This window comes from Dipodomys ordii, unplaced genomic scaffold (assembly GCF_000151885.1).
Source record: "Dipodomys ordii isolate 6190 unplaced genomic scaffold, Dord_2.0 Scaffold177, whole genome shotgun sequence".
NCBI classification, from domain to species: domain Eukaryota; kingdom Metazoa; phylum Chordata; class Mammalia; order Rodentia; family Heteromyidae; genus Dipodomys; species Dipodomys ordii.
The window spans coordinates 555,993-575,207 of NW_012267393.1; the positions used below are offsets into that span (position 1 = coordinate 555,993).

The 19,215-nt window shown below is 50.4% G+C and overlaps 1 protein-coding gene across 3 annotated transcripts in view; it reads left to right on the top strand.

Annotated features, from left to right (window-relative positions):
- Positions 1-6: 6 nt before the first annotated feature.
- Acsl6 (acyl-CoA synthetase long-chain family member 6) overlaps positions 7-19,215 on the top strand; it is a 61,755-nt gene continuing 42,546 nt past the window's right edge. Inside the window, exons 1-2 of one of the 3 annotated variants that reach the window (XM_013033796.1) lie at positions 7-94; positions 18,128-18,243. In XM_013033796.1, the coding sequence (XP_012889250.1) occupies positions 46-94; positions 18,128-18,243 (165 nt within the window). In that variant the 5' untranslated portion in view covers positions 7-45. Of the gene's footprint in view, positions 95-12,417; positions 12,724-18,127; positions 18,349-19,215 lie in introns of those variants that run through there. The other 2 variants (XM_013033795.1, XM_013033794.1) reach the window with 2 other exon arrangements.

Sequence of the window (19,215 nt, forward strand, 5' to 3'; positions counted from 1 at the left end):
GGCTGCGGGGGCCGTGCGGGGCCGCCGGGCCCCTGGCCGACCGGCATGCTGACCTTCTTCCTCGTCTCCGGAGGCTCCCTCTGGCTGTTTGCGGGTAAGTCCTCGCCCGGGCCCACTCGACCCCCGCACCTCGGGTCGCCGGTCAAGGAAAGCCTGGGGACTTGGCCCGCGGCTGCCGGTGATTCACCCGCCCCGCGGCGGCCAGCCGTCGCCCCTTCAAGGTCCCGGGGCCGCCCGCAGTCCCCGCGGGAGCTCCAGGCCGCGTTTTGGAAGCAGCTGCGTTTGTGGAGATGCAGGGGGCCGGTGGGGGTGTGCGGGAGGGGGCTTCGGCCACCGCGACCCCACCACCTCCCGGCCCCGCCGATCACATCAGGCCCCGCCCCCATCCAGGCTGGGACAGACAGACTCCTGGCGTCTTTGTCCGTCTCCAGCCACCAGAAGCCCAGGGGGTGTCGACCACCCCCACCCCACCCCCTCCCGCCAGGTGCCCTAGCAGGTCAACCGTGATGCCTGGGACCTGGGACCCGGCTTTCTCGGAACCCCTCCCTGCCGGCTCTTCAGCCAGAGTACCCGACTTTTGTGAAGCCCTCTCTGCTCTGCCCAAGGTTGTTCCTCCACCCACCCATACACACCTGCCCTTAGGGGAGCCACCCCTCATCCCACCCCCTCCCCATCTCTCTGGGACCAGATCCCGGCCGGATCCCTGCCCAGAACTTTTCCGGGCCCATTATACGCACACTTGCGGGGGAGGGGGTGTCTTCCACAGGCTCGCTGCAGGGCCAGTTCTACTGCTTGAGGTGGCCTTTTCCTCTCTGTGAGCCTCTGGGGTATAGAATACTCAAGGGTCTCCACTACCCCCCTCCTCCAGCTACTCCCTCCTTCCCCACAGATTAAGCCTGATAAATGTAAGTGAAGTGCTTGACCTTTAAATTGGGTTTACATAGGGCCTAAAGCCCGGAAGCAAATGCTCAAGAATGTGAGTGCTGCTTATTACTTCAAATTGAAATGACACATCAGAAGTGGATAAAGTTCTTTTAGAGCCCAGGAGAGGGAGGAAGTTGATCTTTTTGAGATAGATCCTCACTTGAGGTTTTTGCATGTGTTATTTCTTATTCCTAGCAACTCCTAGGAGTTCCGTGGTGTTGTCTCTTTGTACTGAGGTCAGGGGATGCATTGACTTGTCCAGTGTCACGTGGTTAATAACTGGCTGACTTGAGATTCCATCTGAGGTTTTAACTGATCAACGAATGCTACTAAGTGCTTGTATCTGAACCTAGATGACTGGTGGGCCAGGCATTCACTCCTCTCCTCCCCTGAGTTAGGCCACAGGGACACTTCCCCTGAGATGGGGATGAGTAAGGCCTCTCTAATCCCCTCAGCGCCCTAAGCTCCTTCTGTCTGCCAGTGTCTGATGACAGGCTGTGCAGAGCCACACCAGTCCTGATGCACACATAACAGACAAGGACAGAACCAAAGCTAGGGTGAGGAGTAATGACAATGATGATGCTATTGGTAACACCCATTTATCGTCTGAGTGATGAGGCGGTCTTAGAGTCCCTTCTGAGTGCCAGGATGCTTTTGTCCTACCATCTGGTGGACCCCATTCAGCTATGGCTCTGAGGCAGCTTTCCACGGCCTTGGTCTTCTGTGGCTGCAGAGGGAACGTCTGTGAGTAACAGAGTTCCTTGTAAAAGAGGTGATCATCAACCTGAGTGGGGGGAGGGGAAGGCAGGAAGAAGCCCTTTACTGTGTAGGGCCCTTATCTACAGGCAGGGTTGGATTGTACCTGACTCAAACTGGCCTCTGACCTTCCTCCTTGTGGAGCATTTCCCAAAGTGCTCTGGTGCTTTCTTGAATGCTGGGCCTGGGCACTGTCCCTCAGTTCTTCAGCTCAAAGCAAGCACTCTACCAATTGAGCCAGAACGCCACTTCTGGTTTTCTGGTGGCTTAATTGGAGATAAGAGTCTCACGGCCTTTCTCCCTAGGCTGGCTTTGAACCATGATCCTCAGATCTCAGCCTCCTGAGTAGCTACGATTACAGGCATGAGCCACTGGCGCCCACTGGTCAGCAGTTTTTAATGCAGGATAAGAGGCTGAGGCTGGATGCAATACCCCAGAAGCATGATGGGACTTTTGTAGGTCACCATTTCTACCCTCTTTTTCTTTTTCTTTTCTTTTCTTTTTACTTTGCCTGGACCCCAACTTTTTCCTGACCTCTGGAAGCAGAGGGGACAGAGAGGATTCTTGGGCTAAGAACTAAGTGTTTAGTGAGCATAACAGAATGAATGTATTTGTTCTTGCAGCCTATAGCAGCTGCCATGTCCCTTCTACTCCCCAGAAAGGGGGGTAGGAGGGAGAAGGCGTTCTTAATGCAATGCCACTTTTGAATAGTATTATGTATTTTTCTTTCCACCCAACCTGGCTCTTGAGAAACAACACAGGAGCTGCCCTTGGGGAGAAAATGATGGGAAAGAGGGAGAGAAAGGGAGCCACTTGGATGAGGAACTGTCTACTGTGGGAAGCACCATGTGCTCTGGGCTGTACTGAGACCTGGACCAGCTCATCTGTCACCTGTATGTTCAGTAGTAAACAGGGAGACAAATAGGTTCAGAATGAGTCAGATGGTGGGCCTGGCATAAGAAAATATGCCCTCCCTGTGAGGATGGACGATGGGAGCGGTGGACTGGAGCTTGTGCTTAACTGTACAAACCGGAAAGAGGCACCACTCATGGTGGATAAAAATGTAACCACCGCAAGAGGAAGGCACTATCTCATCTAGGCTGATGCAGCCCCAGGTCCTTGTACAGGGCTCAAGTCTTTTCAGTTCATACCTGACCCCTGGAGACATCCATTTTACAAGACGCAGGAGCATTTGTCAGAAGCCCATAGGCCAAACTCCAATTAGGGAAGTCAGACTAGTGAAAGTGTGCAGAGAGAACTGTGATGAGGTTGGATGTTTCAGGGTCTTATGCCTTGGGAACCCAGGTGAGAGACCCAGAGGAGCCCTCTTAATTAGCCACATTAGCCAGAATGAGTCCTAGGGAGAGGCAGGAATGTGGTAATGGGGGAGGGGGCATATGGGGCGGGGCGGGAGGGAGGTGTTAGGATGTTATGAATTCAGAATGGATGTGGCTTCAGTTGAGGCAATTCTCCAGAAAAAGAAGAGATGAAGGCCCTAACCCTGCTCATTGCCCTATGGGAGGGTTGGCTCCATTGGGAGTAAACCAGGGCTACCAGAGAATGATGACAGGAATCTGACAGTTTTCCTTTGTTGCTATACCAAGACAGATTTGCACACTCTGACTCAGCTCAGCCCCTTCAGATTCGGTCCTCCACCCACAGGATCCACAATAAAGGCCTAGCATGAGGTCTGGGTCCATCTAGGAATCCAAGAAAGCAGTGAAGAATTGGTACCTGTCTAGAATTCATATAAAGTCCTTTACCATGTGGGAAGATTTCACCTCAGGACTTTTTTTTTTTTTTTTGTCATGGGGCTTGAACTCTGGGCCTGGACGATAGCCCTGTGCTTTTCAGCTCAAGGCGAGCTCTCTACCATTTGAGCCACAGCGCACTTCCAGTTTTCTAGTGGTTTATTGGAGATAAGAGTCTCACGACTTTTCTGCCCCGGCTGGCTTTGAACCTCGATCCTCAGATCTCAGCCTCCTGAGTAGCTGGGATTATAGGCGTGAGCCAAGGGCACATGGCTTCCTCAGGACCTTTTTGCCAGGTCCCTGGCTAGGAATGATCCTTCAGTCTGAGCTCACTGACACCACTACTGACACCAGGGGGCAGCAGAATCGGGCCTCTGCTCCAGCTGGGTTCGTTTTTGTTTTGTTTTGGATTCTAAGGACTCTTGACCTTCAGAAGACTGAATTTGGCTCAGCTACAGCCCCTGATATAACCAGGGGCTGTCCCATAGACAGACTTGTTTGCAGGAAGAGCATTTACATTCCAGGAGTTGTACTGGGTATCTAGACAGTGCCTAGCACATAGTAAGTACTCAGAATTCACTCAGGTACCTGCGGGGAAGTGGTGAGGTGGCTGCAGACATGTTGACTTAGCTGCGTTTTCACTGAGCCCTGCTACTGTATACCACAGTGACTCTTCACGCTTTCTTCCCATCCTCCCACAAGGGTGCAAATGTGGCGCCATTATTCCAGTCACTAGGTAGGCCATGGACACCCAGGCAAATTTAATGAGAAAGCTACCTGTAAGAACTGTGAATCAGCCAACATTTTCCAACTTGCAGGGCAGAAGTGGGTTTGGATTCCAACATGCAGAGTTGTAGAGAAAGAAAAGGCATTCCAGGAGTTAAGGACAGAGTATGCTTGGCTCACCAGGATGGGTTCTATTTTTTTGGTCTGTCGGGGGCTTCAACTCCAGGCCTGGGCGTTGAGTTCTTCAGCTCAAGGCAAGTGCTCTACCACTTGAGCCACAGTGCCACTTCCGGTTTTCTGGTGATTTATTGGAGGTAAGAGTGTCATGCACAGACTTTTCTTGCCTGGGCTGGCTTTGAACCGAGATCCTCAGATCTCAGCCTCCTGAGTAGCTAGGATTATAGGGCGTGAGCCACCGGTGCCCAGCCAGGATGGGTTCTTAGGCCTAAAATGCCAGGCCAAGCCCTATTGACTTTATTTTGTGTTGTGGTTACATTAAGAAGGTAAAGCAGCTATGGACTGGACATTGTGGTATATGCCTGTAATCCCATCTACTTGGGAAGCAGAGGCAAGGGAAAACAGACCCTATCTGAAAAACAAACTAACTCAAAAAAAGGACTGGGGATGTACCTCAAGTGATAGAGCCTAGTGTGACACCCTGGTTTACTTCTCAATGTCAGAGATAGAGGGGTGGGGGGGGCGGAGAGGCAGAGGCAGAGAGACAGAAGGAAACTGTGGGGGAGAGGTTGCTTTGGGCCCTTGGGCTTGTCCTTTGGGATGCCCAGGGTAGTTCTCTATCTTTTACTTACTTGCCTGCTTGGGTGTGGTCATTTCTTGTCTCACTGTGTGTGCAGCCCCCAATTCCCAGAGACTGGGGACTGGGATGTGGGGAAGTGAGTGGGGACAGAACTGAGCTGAGCTATGGGAGCCAAACTGAGCTATCTTGACAATAAATCAGTAACGTCTAATCCTTCAAGATCTCAAATTCTAGGTAATCCCACCTGACCCTTTTCACCTGCTCTTCCAAACACTCCCTTCCTCTCCCCACACCTGGTCCAGGTATTCAGCTAGGGAGTATCCTCGGAGAGTGGGAGGGTGGGAGGGGTGGCAACTAGCTTCTGGCCTTCCCTCTGCCCTGTCAGGTCTGCATTTCAAGATAGCTGGGGCTTCATAACTAGAAACTAAGCCTGCACAGGAAACAATCCCCTCCTCAGTTTTCAGATTGTGGCACAAGCAAATCCGAATTGGCGCCTCTTGGGACTAGGAACAGACCTAGTGATTGATCAGTGGCCTTTGTGGGGGGAGGGGTGGATAGAGATTGCTTTGCCCATTTGGGCAGAGGGTGAATCCCAAGAAACCAAGCCTCTGATCCACAACCCTACTTTACTTTCCCTTCCAACATGTGGACTGTTGAGGTTTAGACTCTTCCACTGCCCACTCACCCCTATCCTGGAAACCATTCTGGGCACTGACCACAGATCCCAATGAATAGGCAGAAAGGCCAATTAACTGTGAGGTCAGCCAGAGACTGGACAGCAAGGTCAGCTAGAAGCTATATGGCAAGGACGTCAGAGCTGAGGTGGAACATCAAAATAGGGTAAGACTAGACAGGGAGCTTGGCTGGAGGCGGTCAGGGGTGTTCTGAGGCCCATGAAAGGCAAGTTTATCAAGGGAGGACACGGCTAGGACCCATCCAGGCCTAGAATGCCCCTTTGATTTTGGAAGAAGCAGTACCTCTGCCCCCCACTGTTCTTCTAGTGCTGGGGTTTCATGAAGCCATCTGTCCAACTAGACCCCAGTTCTAGTGGCCAGAGAACTTTAGTGTGGTTGGTGCCTACCTTCTAGCAGATCGAATGTGGTTCTCTGGAAGGCTCCTTTAACTCACCCATATGCAGCCACCACCTTGCCTACAGGCTACCTTCCAAGCCTGGCTCTGAGTAGGCAGGTCTTCCCTCTGCCAGTGGGCCAGTGGGTAAGGATTTGGTTGCATGGGTCCTCAGTTTCCTTATGATAGGTCAAAACACAGGATAGGTTATGACCTGCTTTTTCTGGATCTAGTCAGAAATACCCTATATTTTCCTCTGCCTCTGTGTGTGTGTGTGTGTGTGTGTGTGTGTGTGTGTACGCACAAACAACAGTATTGGGGCTTGAACTTAGCCTGGGCACTATTCCCTAGCTTCTTTACCCTAGGCTGGTGTTGTACCACTTGAGCTACAGCCCCACTTTCAACTTTTGGGTGGTTTTAATTAGAGTTAAGAGTCTCACAGATTTTCCTGCTTGGACTGGCTTCAAACCACGATCCTCAGATCTCAGTCTCTTGCATAGCTGGGATTACAGGTGTGAGCCACCAGTGCCTGACTTCCTGGACCTTTTGATTTCTCCTTTCTCTGAATTCTCAGAAACATGTTTGGTATCTTAGTCTTGTGAGCATACTATGTGGTCCCAACTAAAAACAGGATGGGGGCATGGCTCTAGTGGTAGAATACCTACTTAGCAAACCCAGTAGCAAACGCTAGTACTTCTGAAATAACAACAACAACAATAATAATAATAGCAGTAAGAACTGGGGAGGGAAGTGGTAGTGGATGCTGGCTCACCAGAGTTGAAGTGTTTTCTTTGAATTATGAAGCCAACAAAGCCTGTGTTCCTAGAATTGTAGGAGATCTATACAACACCTGCCACCACTCCCATTGCAGAATCAGGTCCTAAGTGAGCTGGTCCTATATGTCCTCTTAGGCTGAATGGTCTTGCTGTGTCATTGTCTCCTGTTAGTGAGAGTCTTGTGGGGGTGTGAGATTCATGTAGTGTTTAATGCACAGATTTTGGTACCTAGGAGTGCCAGAGAAATAACATTCCTGCCTCCGAAGTCTGAAAAGGTCTGAAGCCTGACCTTGTGATGGTTGTCTCTGTCAGAATCACACCCACACAGCTCAAGGGCACAGATGGGCATCAGTATTGTGGACACCAGTTGATGATAAACAGCTCTTAAAATTATTCTTTGGTCAAGCACCTGTAGCTCATTCCTGCAATCCTATCTACTTAGGATGCTGAAATCCTGGGCAGAAAACTCTGTGAGACTCTTATCTCCAATTAACCAGCAAAAAGCCAGAAGTGGAGCTTACTCAAGTAGCAGAGCACTAGCCTTGGGCAAAAAAAAAAACTAAGAGACAGTGCCCAGACTCTGAATTCAAGCCCCCAACAACTCTCCCTTTCTCTCTATCTCTCTTCCTCTCCCCCCCCCCCGCCCTCCCCCTGTTTGAACAAGACCAAGAGAGCTCAGACCTAGGCCTACAACACACAAACAGGATGTAGGGAATGACAGACTTCAACTTCCCATTCCCTAAAAGATTTCAGGGTCTTGAGTCCTGGAGTGGGCAGGGATAGGGAGCCAGAAGTGAAGAGGAAAGAAAAGGTAAGTTTAAATGTAGGATGAGATCTCAAGTTCTGCAGCCCACCAAGGTCCTGAAATGCCACCAGATGAATTTGAGTACTCCACCCACCTACATATTAATGAAAGGCTTCTTTCCAGTCTCAGGTAGGTTAACAAATCGTTTCTGGAACAGTTGGACCTTTAACTTACTTCCCAGGCCTGTAAACCAAGCCTTAGGGGTCAAATATAATCCCCCCGCTCCTTGGGGCTGTGCCTCTGTCTGTGGGCTAGTCCTGAGGAGAGACTTCAAGCCCCTGAGACTTTAATAAGTGTGTGGGAGGTTAAATTTTTTTGTAAAGGCCATTGTCATTCTCACCCTAGAGATGACCTACTTTCAGCCATTCCTAAGAAACTTTCCCATCACTTTCATACACTCATACCCACAAAATTATCTCTTATGCACCGCGAGGTCCTTTTCTTTCCTGACACTGTTTTCAGTCCTTTCTTCCCATGTTCTCCACATTTACATTGAATACTCTGAGACTTCCAGGGGTCTTCCTTAGACAAGATAAAGATTGCTATCCCACTCTTAGTGACTGTTGCTTTTGAAAAGGACATAAATCAAACAGAGCCTTGGGAAAAGGCGAGAGGGCAGCTTATTTCTTTGCTCCAGCCTCCTGAACTTTACAAAGTGCTGTCCTCCATGGCGTCAAGAGGCCTCCAACTCCATCTCCAAAGATGGTGGGCTCTTTCTGTAGGTGAAAAGTGAGCACTCAAGGGATGGGTGCTCGCAGTTGGTCAGCGGGAACAATGTCCAACGGTCTTCTCGGGCCAGCTGGGGCCTCATTGAGGTTTGGTCTGAAAGAGATTTTTGTTTTCTGGTAAGAACAGCCCCAGCCTGACCTGGAGCAGGAGCCAGCAGCAGGAGTACAAACCCTTTCATGTGACAGGCCCCAGAGTGGAGTGAGGCTGGACTGCCAGAGCAGGCCCTCCCCTGCTGCTCCCTGCTCCTAGGGAGCCCACCATTTGCATATTCCCCATTCATCCTGGTCTTGAAAAGGAGGCCTGAGTTCCCACTTCTCTGGCCCCTGTGAAGGGCCTGCCTGCTTGTGTCTCCTATTAACCCTGTGGATGCTCTCACAGGCAGACAGGCCTTGGCTGTTGCTGGCTAAGCTCTGACCTCAGAGGGAAGATTCAGAGGTGGCAGATAGCACTACCTTTTACTGAATTGGGGGAGATTCAGGGTGTGTGTGTGTGTGTGTGTGTGTGTGTGTGTGTGTGTGTGTGTGTGTGTGTGTGTGTGTGTGTGTTCCTGTGGCATTCAGGAGAAATTTTGTCACAGTATGGGACAGTCTGAAAATGAAGCTATTTATCAAATGTACCAGAAAATAAATGTAGCCTGAACTGAAGGCAAACCAAATATTTACACACACACACACACTGACACCTGAGTGGTGAGTCAAGGATCCTCACAGGCTTCTGGCTGTAGCAGCAGTCCCTGTGGCAGGAACAGAGGGACATAAGCTTACCTGGAAGCCTTTTACCTCTCCAGACTACAGGGTGCTGGGTCAGGTGAACTGGTACGCAGCCATTGGCTTGTGGGCAGTGACGCGGAACAGATGAGGCCTATATATGCCATCCTGCCAGCCTCCTCCCGCAGCCAAGCCTGGGTCTCCTTCCCTGCGGTGCACTCCTGTCAGGTGCCCTAGTATCTTATAGACTCTCCCTGTGACGTCTCAACCCGCCATTGCTCTGCCACACTGCTCTTCATCCTGTCCTACCCTGCTCGGAGCATGTTCTTGTTACCTGTATTTTGTGCATTTCTCCCTGTCTTATGCATCTCCCTGTTTCTAAGTAAAGAGGCAAGCAGATTCCCCCCCCCACCTTTTTTTTTGCTTCTTTCTATCTCAGTTACCCCAACCATCTCTTGCCAAGACCTTCCCTACCTCAAGGAACCTTCTCCTAGCTGGAGGAAGCAGTCCTGCCTACACCCCGGACACCTGCTCTGACAGTACAGTCCTGCTAGAAGCAGCTGATGTGTCCCTTGCTGAGCTCGAACCCGAGGGCTTGCTGCATGTCCTCAGTCTGGTACAGTGAGGAAATGGATCACTGTTTCCGAGGCCAAGATACTGATATTCCTACTATGGACATGTCTGGGAGGGAAAGGATCATGTTGCAGCCACAGGACTTGGCTCCCTGCACAGTAGGGCCTAGCCAGAAGGTGTCCCTCTGCCTGGGTGGTGATCACACCCTTTTCCAGTATCCCTGGGCTTCTGCTCCCTGCCCTAGGGTATAGTGTAGAAGAAAGGACAGTGAGACCTTGCGTCATCCAAAGGCCAGTAGTCCTGGTCATCATCGTATTCTCTAAATGTTCCCAAAGGAGCTGCCACCTCCGTAGTTTAACCTCTGTCATCCCTCTGTTCTGAGAATTTTGTTGGACAACCTTTTATCTCCAAGCTTGGGAAAGACACTGTGTTTGTGTTACCTCCTCTATTTCTCAAGGTTGTTCATACTTTTGAGTTCCTGGTGCTTGTTGGTAGGAGTGTGGGACAAGTGAGCTTCTTAAGAGGTATCGTCATGAGGAGGCGGGTAAAGGAGCTATGAGACTTTGGGGAGGTGGGGAAGGTGCCCACCAAATAGCCAGTCAGAGCAAAGCGTCATTCAAAGGGCTTAATTCAAACCTCAGAGCTATAATCAGGCTCCGTAGGGAGGTATGGCGGTGAGCCACCACGTAACTCAGCAACCCCGTGCCCTGGCCCTATCTCATGGGGGATGTGTAGTGGGTCTCTCCTGGCAATTCCCAAGCTGGGGAGGTCCTTGGCCCATCTCTGTCCCAGTCATCTGTGAATCTAATCAACACCCAAGAGGAGATAGTCACTGGTCACTCACACCTGTAATCCTAGCTACTCGGGAGGCTGAGATCTGAGGATCATGGTTCAAAGCTAGCCTGGACAGGAAAGTCCATGAGACTCTTATCTCCAATTAGCCACCAAAAAGCCAAAAGTAAAGCTATGGCTTAAGTGAATGGAGTGCTAGCCTTGAGCATAAAAACCTAGGGACAGTGCCCAGGCCCTGAGTTTAAGCTCTAGGACTGGCACATTAAAAAAAATAAATACAAAGAGGAAAAAGGAAAGCCCTTATCTCAGTTGGGACAGGCTTGAATTCTTGTATGGATAGAGTAGGTGGCAGTCTCCAGTGTGTGACTCTGCAGGTCAGGGTTGCACAGGTAGGATGGTAAGGCCTGTGCTTTTCTTATGCTGGCCTGGCCACAGACCATATACTTCCCCGGGATAGAACCATTCCCTCAGCTTTATGCCTCTTCCATGGTTTTCTACCAACGAGGAATGAGGATGTGGCCACTGGATTTCCTGCCCCAAAAGCATCCCTGAGAAGCATTTAAAGGAAATTTGGAGGATATTTTTGACGATGTCTGGATAACAGTAAAGATCTTGCCGAAGAAGAAGGGGGAAGAGCTGTGAGGGGCCCATAGGCAGATGTGTTCATCATGGTAGGTTGGAGAGTGTTGGGGCTATTTCCAGGTGAGGACCACTGAGGCACTGGTGACCACTTCCCAGATGGTGGAATGAGCAGTGTCAAGAGCTTGACCACAGCTGGGCACCAGTGGCTCACTCCTGTAATCCTAGCTATTCAGGAGGCTGAGATCTGAGGATCACGGTTCAGAGCAAGCTCAGGCAAGAAAGTCTGTGAGACTCTTATCTCCAATAAACCACTCAGAAAAACGGAAATGGTGCTGTGGCTCAAGTGGTAGAGTGCTCAGCTTGAGCTGAAGAGCTGAGGGACAGCGCCCAGGCCCAGAGTTCAAGCTGCACTACCAAAAAAAGTTTCATCAGCTCCAAGAAGGTGTTGCAAGTCTCCAGGCTCCAGAGTTGCCAGGCAAGATATTCCTTCCCAGGGAGTCTTGGGACCTCAGTGGGTATTACAGTCTGAAGCCATGTAGGAATTCAGAGCTCAAGATTGTTTCCAACACAATGGAGTGTCAATTCTTTTTCTTTTTTCTTTTTTGTCAGTCGTGGGGCTTGAACTCTGGAGCTCTACCACTTGAGCCACAACGCCACTTCCCTTTTTTTTTTTTGTCAATCATGGGGCTTGACCTCTGGGCCTGACCTCAAGGAGAGCACTCTACCACTTGAACCACAGCGCCACTTCCGGTTTTCTGGTGGTTAATTGGAGATAAGAGTCTCATGGGCTTTCCTGCCTGGGCTGGCTTTGAACCGTGATCCTCAGATCTCAGCCTACTGAGTAGCTAGGATTACTGGTGTGAGCCACTGGTGCCCGGCCTGGAGTGCAATTCTAACTGCAGGATGGAAGCAGTATCTTTCAGAGAAGTCTTCGGGGAGTGGCTGGCTGATGAGAGCTGCCTCACAATCTATAAGAAGATGAGCTAGTGTCTTCTGCCTTTGAGCCTGATCATTGGCCTGGAGTCACTCCTGGGTGCATCCCTGAGCAGATATTTTATCTGAGATTGTGCCCCGTTTCTTTCCTTTCCCATTGTGGACCGGTTGTGACCTTGTGGGGGTGGAGAGTGGAAGTGGGGGATGATACATTCCTCCCTCAGCCCCAGAGATCTGGCAACCCCACCTGACACTCCCCACTACTTGCCACCCCCCCAACATTCATACTTAGGGCACATCCCCACTGTATGGTTGAAGCCCCTGGACCCCAGTCAGTGTCCAGATGGATGTGTAAAGAGAGAATCCTGTGAGAAACCCCTTGGCAAACTCTCCTTCAGAGCTGAAGATCGGTGGGGGGTGGGGAGGATACAAAGGGGTGTGGCTGAGGCCCTGGCACACTGGCAGAGGGAGGGTTAAGGCTGGTTGCTTGGTCTGAGCTGATCTAAGCCAGCACCGCCCCATGGGCAGATGGGGGGGCAGTGGGAGCCTTGAGGGGCCAGTAACTCCTCACAAGAGCTGCTCTGTGCCCTAGTCCCTGCCAGACCTGCTCCCACAGCCACCAGGGAGCTCCTACCACCACTAACAACGTCTCTACCACCACCTGGCTTCTCAGAGCAGGCGGCTGTTGCTATCGGCTGTCTCCAGGGCAGGGCCTTCACCACTTTTGTGCTCTGACTGAGATGTGGTAACCTCTTTCCCTGGGCCCCACAGGCCCTATAAATGGAGGCTGGTTCTAGTGGGATCAGCTCAGTCACCTCCTCAGTGCCAGGAGCCTGCTGGAAAGGTAGGGTGATGTGAATGTTGTCTTCTTTTTGCATCTTGTCTTTGAGCCTCTTTGGCTGGCAAAGAGATGGAGTAATCACTTTAGTAACTACTATTTCCTGAGTTGCTTTTCTTGCTATGTGCCTGGCATTGAACTCTCTCTTTGCCCATGGTTTCGTATGAGATATGATTCAGACAGATGCACTGACTTGCCTGAGGCCATTCTGCTAACAAAATTCTAAGTCAGGTTAGTCCTGCACCAGAATCTCCTTTCTGAGCTTTGTCCAAACTTGTGTGTTAAGGACACTGGGCAAGGGAGAGAAGTTGTGATTTTTCTTTGGGGAGCTTTTTACTTGGAGATGAAGTTCTTTTTGCCATTCAGTGGCTTAGCTTGGGTTCCCTATTATTTCTAGAGACCTCAGAGGTTTGGAGAGGTCCAGAACCCTCTTATAAGAACCTTTACCCCAGCCTGATGCAGATTGACATGGGGGTGATTGTAAAGGAAAGAAAGAATAAGAAGGAACCCAGAGGGTCTCAGGGCTGGCATGATGAGTTTGGAGTCTGGTCCGAAGGCAAAATAGGGAGCCAGATAAAGCTTTTTTGAGTAGTGGTATGATCTGGTCATAGCTGTGTATCAGAAAAACAACTGAGATGTCATGGAAAGCACAGTTAGAGTCTGGTGTGTGAATCTGGGTTGTACCCAGCGATCATTTCTAGATTAGGCCTGAAGCTTTGGATGAGGAAGGGGTCAGCTTTGAGAGGTATTTAGGAAGTAGTCCTTCTGTCCAGAGCCATTGGCTAGACTGTGAAGGCCTGGTGTACTAGGTGGGAGGCTTATCAACAGAGGATTCTTAAAGCTGAGCCACTTGACCCGGAACCCTTTTCTACAAGGGCTATGTTCTCAGGCTTTGCCTCTGCTACTCCATTGCCTTGTAGCCAGTATGCTTCCTGCCATGGCCCCCTTCTTGCTGTTCTTTTCCTGTCCTTGATCGTAAGAGCAATCACTTTCACCGCTCACTCTCCTCCATGCAATCTGAATCAGCACAGAAAACGGGAAGGTGGAAGGAAGTCCCAGTGTCTCCAGCCTGTGCCACCACTTGGTATTATGAACAGGGTCTGTGCTGGAGAGAAAGACTCAGGGTATGTGGGGAGGGGAGGAAGGCTTGTTCTCGCTAAGGCTGTGCCCTCCTGCCAGGTGAATATTTACAAACACAGCCGCTCGCTTGGCAACGCCAGCTCCACGGATCCCCTTGGGTGCTGTCTGCACACCTTCTCCCCACACAGCTGCTACAAACCAGGAGAGCCTCCTGGGCATGGAAGAAGGCAGCCACGCCTGGAACTCCAGGGACCCCCCTCACCTCACCCTATCAGCAGAGAAAAGGTCAGAGGAGGCTAAGGCCCCATGAAACAATGAGAGGAGACCAAACTCCCAGACTTAGTCTCTGCCTTCTCTCATGCCAAGGACTCGGTGGCGTGGGCTGGCTCAGAAACCACTGTCCTCAGAGGACCTGGACTCACAGTTCTGCCCAACAGTGGCTCCCAGGTCCGGAGAGAATCTCAGGGCAAACGCAAGTTGGTTCTGAATGTCTCGAGTAGGGCAACAAACCTGGAAGTATGGGATTCCCTACTTGCCAAGGAGGGGCACAGACCCCGCCTCAAAGCCATGCAGCCGCAGTCCCTGGCAAATGCCTCCGTAGGATGGATACCTCACCTGAGGAGGAGGAGACAGCCACGTCTCTCACTCACTGCCTTCCAGCATCCCAAATGGGAGGAAAATGCAGCCAGGAAAAGACAGCAAATTCTTGATGACAGCCAGGAGGGAGCCCACCCATGGTGTACACAGGGCAAACAAGATATGATGGACCCCCCTACCCGACTCAACATTCAAGCTCTGGTGGCCCTGCACATCTCAGGACCCTGGGCCAAGGTTCTTCTGAGCATACTGGAGCCAGGTTTTTCTTTTTTCTTTATCTTTTCTTTTTGCCAGTTGTGGGGCTTGAACTTGGGGCCTGTGTGCTGTCCCTGAGGCTCTTTGTGCTCAAGGGTAACACTCTAGCACTTGAGCCACAGTGCCACTCTGACTCTTCCTGAGTATTTTGGAGATAAGAGTCTCACAGACTTTCCTGCCTGGGCTGGCTTCAAACCACAATCCTCAGATTTTGGCCTCCTGAGTAGCTAGTATGACAGGTGTGAGCTACCTGCACTTGGCTCTAGGTTTTTCTTTTTTGTTGTGGTGGTTTTAGCAGCATCGTGAAAGAGAGGATGGGTGGCAGGAAAGGCTCCAGTGTTGGCTGGGGGTGGATGAACCACACAAAGGAGTGACTTTCAGCTTGAGTTCTGATTGTGTGGCTTGTCATGTGTCTGTTCACTGAAGAGAGAGAATCCCCATGTTCCACTTCCAGAAGTGAACACATAAGAGCTGTTCTGAAGATCAAACAGTGCCAGGTGTAGCAAAAGGCTTTCCAGGCAGCAGGAAGTTTAGACAAGGCCTGCTTTGCCTCCATGGAAGATTGTACTATGAAGCTCAGCCTGTCCCAGAGGCCAGCATCACAGACTTAGGCTGCTGACCTTTGTACAGCATTTCATGGATCTAAGACTTTTCTTATCTGGACAGAATATTCAGTTCCTGAGTGCTCCATGAACTCTTTCAACTCCAGCCTTCGCATATTTATTTCCCTCTGCCTGAGAGACACCCTTTCCTCTTGGTCCTTCAGTCTTAATATCAGTGCCACTTCCTGCCTGAAGCCTACTCTGATTCACTCTACGTAAGACAGGTATTCCCTCTGGCTCCCTGATCAAAGCCTAGACCACATTGTAAAGCACGACCTATTTCCTCATGTCCACCATTCCACAGTGGGACCAACAGCAGACCCAGCATTGAGTTAGGCAAGAGCAGAGACCACACAAGGGTCTATCTGATGAATGGATGTGTGGGTAGGTAGGTGGATGGATAGACATATGGCCAATCTGGGATATGCTCTATAACAACTTTTATTATTATCCACTGCCACAGATACTCACTTTCTGCTGCAGCTTAGAGTTTCTGAGCGACTGCCAAGGGCCAGGCATTTGTGGCCATGAGATAGTCTTCCAGGTTCTGTCTTAAAACATTTTGCACCATGTAGCTGGTGCTGGACAGGGGTTTCTTGGGCCTTGGTTTTTCAACCCATTGAGTCAATTCATTTTGTCAAAGGAAAGATCAGCCAGCTCAGAGTCCATGCTAAGAGCTGGTGAGCATGCCTAAATTTTCCACTAAATCATTTATTTGAAAAATCCCGGCTTCAACCTGGTTTTCCCATCTGCAGTATACAGAAGTTAGTGTCCCAAGAAGGCCAGCTGATCATCTGCCTAGAACCCTCCCTGAAGAGGTGGATTCCATGTAGTTCGTAGCAGGGCCTCTGATTTGATTATATAAAACCTTAATTTGAGGGGCTGGGAATGTGGCTTAGTGGTAGAGTGCTTGCCTAGCATGCATGAAGCCCTGGGCTTAATTCTTCAGTATCACATAAACAGAAAAAAAGTCAGAAGGGGTGTTGTGGCCGAAGTGGTAGAATGCTAACCTAGAGCAAAAGAAGCTCAGGGATAGTTCCCAGGCCCTGAGTTCAAGTCCCAGGACTGGCAAAAAAATAAAAACAAAAACAAAACAAACCTTAATTTGATTGATGGAGTGGGGTGCTCCTGTGGGTGTGCCCCATTTAAGAAGGCTTCTAGCCCAGCAGCTCAGGAAGGATGCCTTCCTAGTTGGAGCTCACTTTCTTTCTTTTTTTTTTTCTTTCCTTTTTTTTTTGATGCCAGTCTCCCAGTTTAAACTCATGACCTGAATTTTTTTGCCCAAGGGTACCACTCTACCACTTGGGCCACATCTGCACTTACAGCTTTTAGGTGATTTATTAGAGATAAGAGTCTTACCAGCTTTCCTGCCTAGGCTGGCTTTGAACTGTGAACCTCAGATCTCAGCTTCCTGAGTAGGTAGGATTACAGGTATGAACCAGCAGCACTAGAGAACTCAGGCACCCACATCGGTGGGGCCTTGGTAAGCTATTCAGACAACGTTAGGTGCATCTGTATAGCATGAGCTCCCATGGGGCTATAGCCTGGGCCCAACTGCTTCTTGCCCAGTGTTTGGACCAGCCTGGGCCAGGCCTGCCTCTGACCTTCTCTCTGTTTTCCTAGACTGGGCAGTCCCATTGGGTGGGACTAGGATCCTATCTGATGCAGTATGAGGAACTTTTTGTGCCCATGTGGTACTGTGCCCATTTAAAATTGGGGAGGTGGAGGTTTGGAAACATGGAATGTGTCCAACTGTGCCCAGCTGATAAATGACGCAGAAGGGACTTAAAATGAAGTCCTCTTCCATTTCTCCCTTTCTGTCTCTCTCTTCTTCCCTCCATCCATTCCTCCTCTTTGTCTCTCTCTTTTTCTCTGCAGTGACTTTGCACATCATTGACCTCATTGCCCGTGTGGTAATGTTACAGTTTAGCACAAATACCATTTATTGGAATTTCAGCAGATCTCTCCTCCCTCAGGGGTCAAGCAGTTGTTTGGCTTCTGTCCAGTGACTGCAGAGTGGCCACTGTTGCATTTCTTTTTGTTTCCCAAGAAGAAACAATGACTGCCTCCAAGGGCAGAGGACCCATGGGGAGGGAGACTGTGGGTACTGTGAAGCAACCTGGAGCCCACCCTGCCCTGCCTTGAAGCTTCTAGCTTCACATCTTCCTGGGTAGCAAAACAAAAGGGTCCTGTATGGATGCCAGCATTGACTCCTGACCCACCCTGAGTACCTTCCTCAGTCCTAGACAACATGCAGAGCCCTGAACCTGGTTGGCTATGTACCTCTACTCTCTTGATACTTCTTTACTTAGTGGCTAACTGGAGGACATGGGAGCTCCTTATGACCTTCAGGAATGAAAATTAGTCACCAGAAGTCTTGTCACTGTCTAGCCAGGGGTATCCCCTGTGTCTCCCTGAGAAGCCCACCATACCCAATTGGGGCAGCAGCAGCAGTAAGTGATGATGAACCCTGGCCACTGTCTGCAACATCGCAAGAGGTGCTTGGTGCACACAATACTTTGCTAAAGCCCTTTCTCTCTGGGCCTTGGTATCTTGTTCTGTTTCCCTCTGCTACCTCTGAAGAGCCCAAGGAGGACAGAACAGGCTCCCAAGAGACACTATGTCCAAAGCTGCCAGAGCAGACCTTGCCCCTGAAAAATATGGAAGCACCCATCAGCCCAAATGTAAGCACGGCCCATGGTCACAGACGAGAGCTGAGGCTCTGGACTCTCACCCCTTTGGGTGTATGCTGTGTTGCCCCAGGAGACTGAACATCCCAACTAGCCTAGGTCTGACTGCCCCTCATTGTGTCGGGCCATGGCCTCGCCACTCTGCCCACTGGGGATCCTGCCTCATCTGCGTCTTGTCTCCTACAGAGCTTATCCTCTCACTTCTGGAGAAGATGCAGACCCAGGAGATCCTGAAGATATTGCGGCTGCCCGAGCTGGATGACTTGGGCCAGTTCTTCCGCAGCCTCTCAGCCACCACCCTCGTGAGTATGGGTGCGCTGGCTGCCGTCCTCGCCTACTGGCTCGCTCACCGTCCAAAGGCCTTGCAACCACCATGCGACCTCCAGATGCAATCAGAGGAGGTGGAGGTAAGCAAGGTGGGAGGAGTCAGGCTCTACCAATTAGTTGGCTGACAGTGGGCATTTTGAAGGTAGAAAGAAGCCAAACTCAGGGTTTGTTTGACCTCAAGTGGCCCAGAGAATTCTGCCAGCCAACAAGTTCTGTAGCAGCTTTGGGCAGGGTCTCCCACCAGAGACTCCTCACCCTCTCCCAGGAACTGTCCTTGACCTTGCACTGGGCCTCTGGGATGTGTGCTTCTTGGGTAAGGGGCGTTGGCCTATTGTTGTCTCAGTAGGCTAAGCAGGTTCTCAAGCTGCCAAGTAAATTTCCTCCTAAAGATACCAAGAAAGACACCAAGGCCCAAAGTGAAAGGACTTAGCAAAGTACTGTGTGTTCCAGTCGTGGTTGGTGCAGGGGACCCAAAGCTGAGCCCATCTGAGGGCTCTGCCTGCAGAGCACTGAAATTCACAAGACAATTCCGTGGCTCAGCAGATGAGAGTGTTTCAGGCTACATTTAAAGGACCAGTAAGAGCTGCTTCTTTATTAAGCTTATAGAAATAATTTTTGCTGGGGCTGGGAAGGTGGCTCAGTGGTAGAGTGCTTGCTTTGCATGCATGAGGCCCTGAGTTTGATTCCTCAGCACCACATAAGCAGAAAAAAAAATCGCTGGAAGTGGCACTTGTGGCTCAAGTGGTAGAGCACTAGCCTTGAGCTGAAGAGCTGTGGGACAACACCCAGGCCCAGAGTTCAGGCCCCACAACCAGACCTCCCCCCCACAAAAAAAAAGAAAGAAAAAATTTTTGCCTTTTTTTTTTTTTTTACTTTTTCCTCTAAACTTTCATCCTATTCACATTGATAATATATTCGCACAGTCCATTAGAAACTAAAGAACCAGA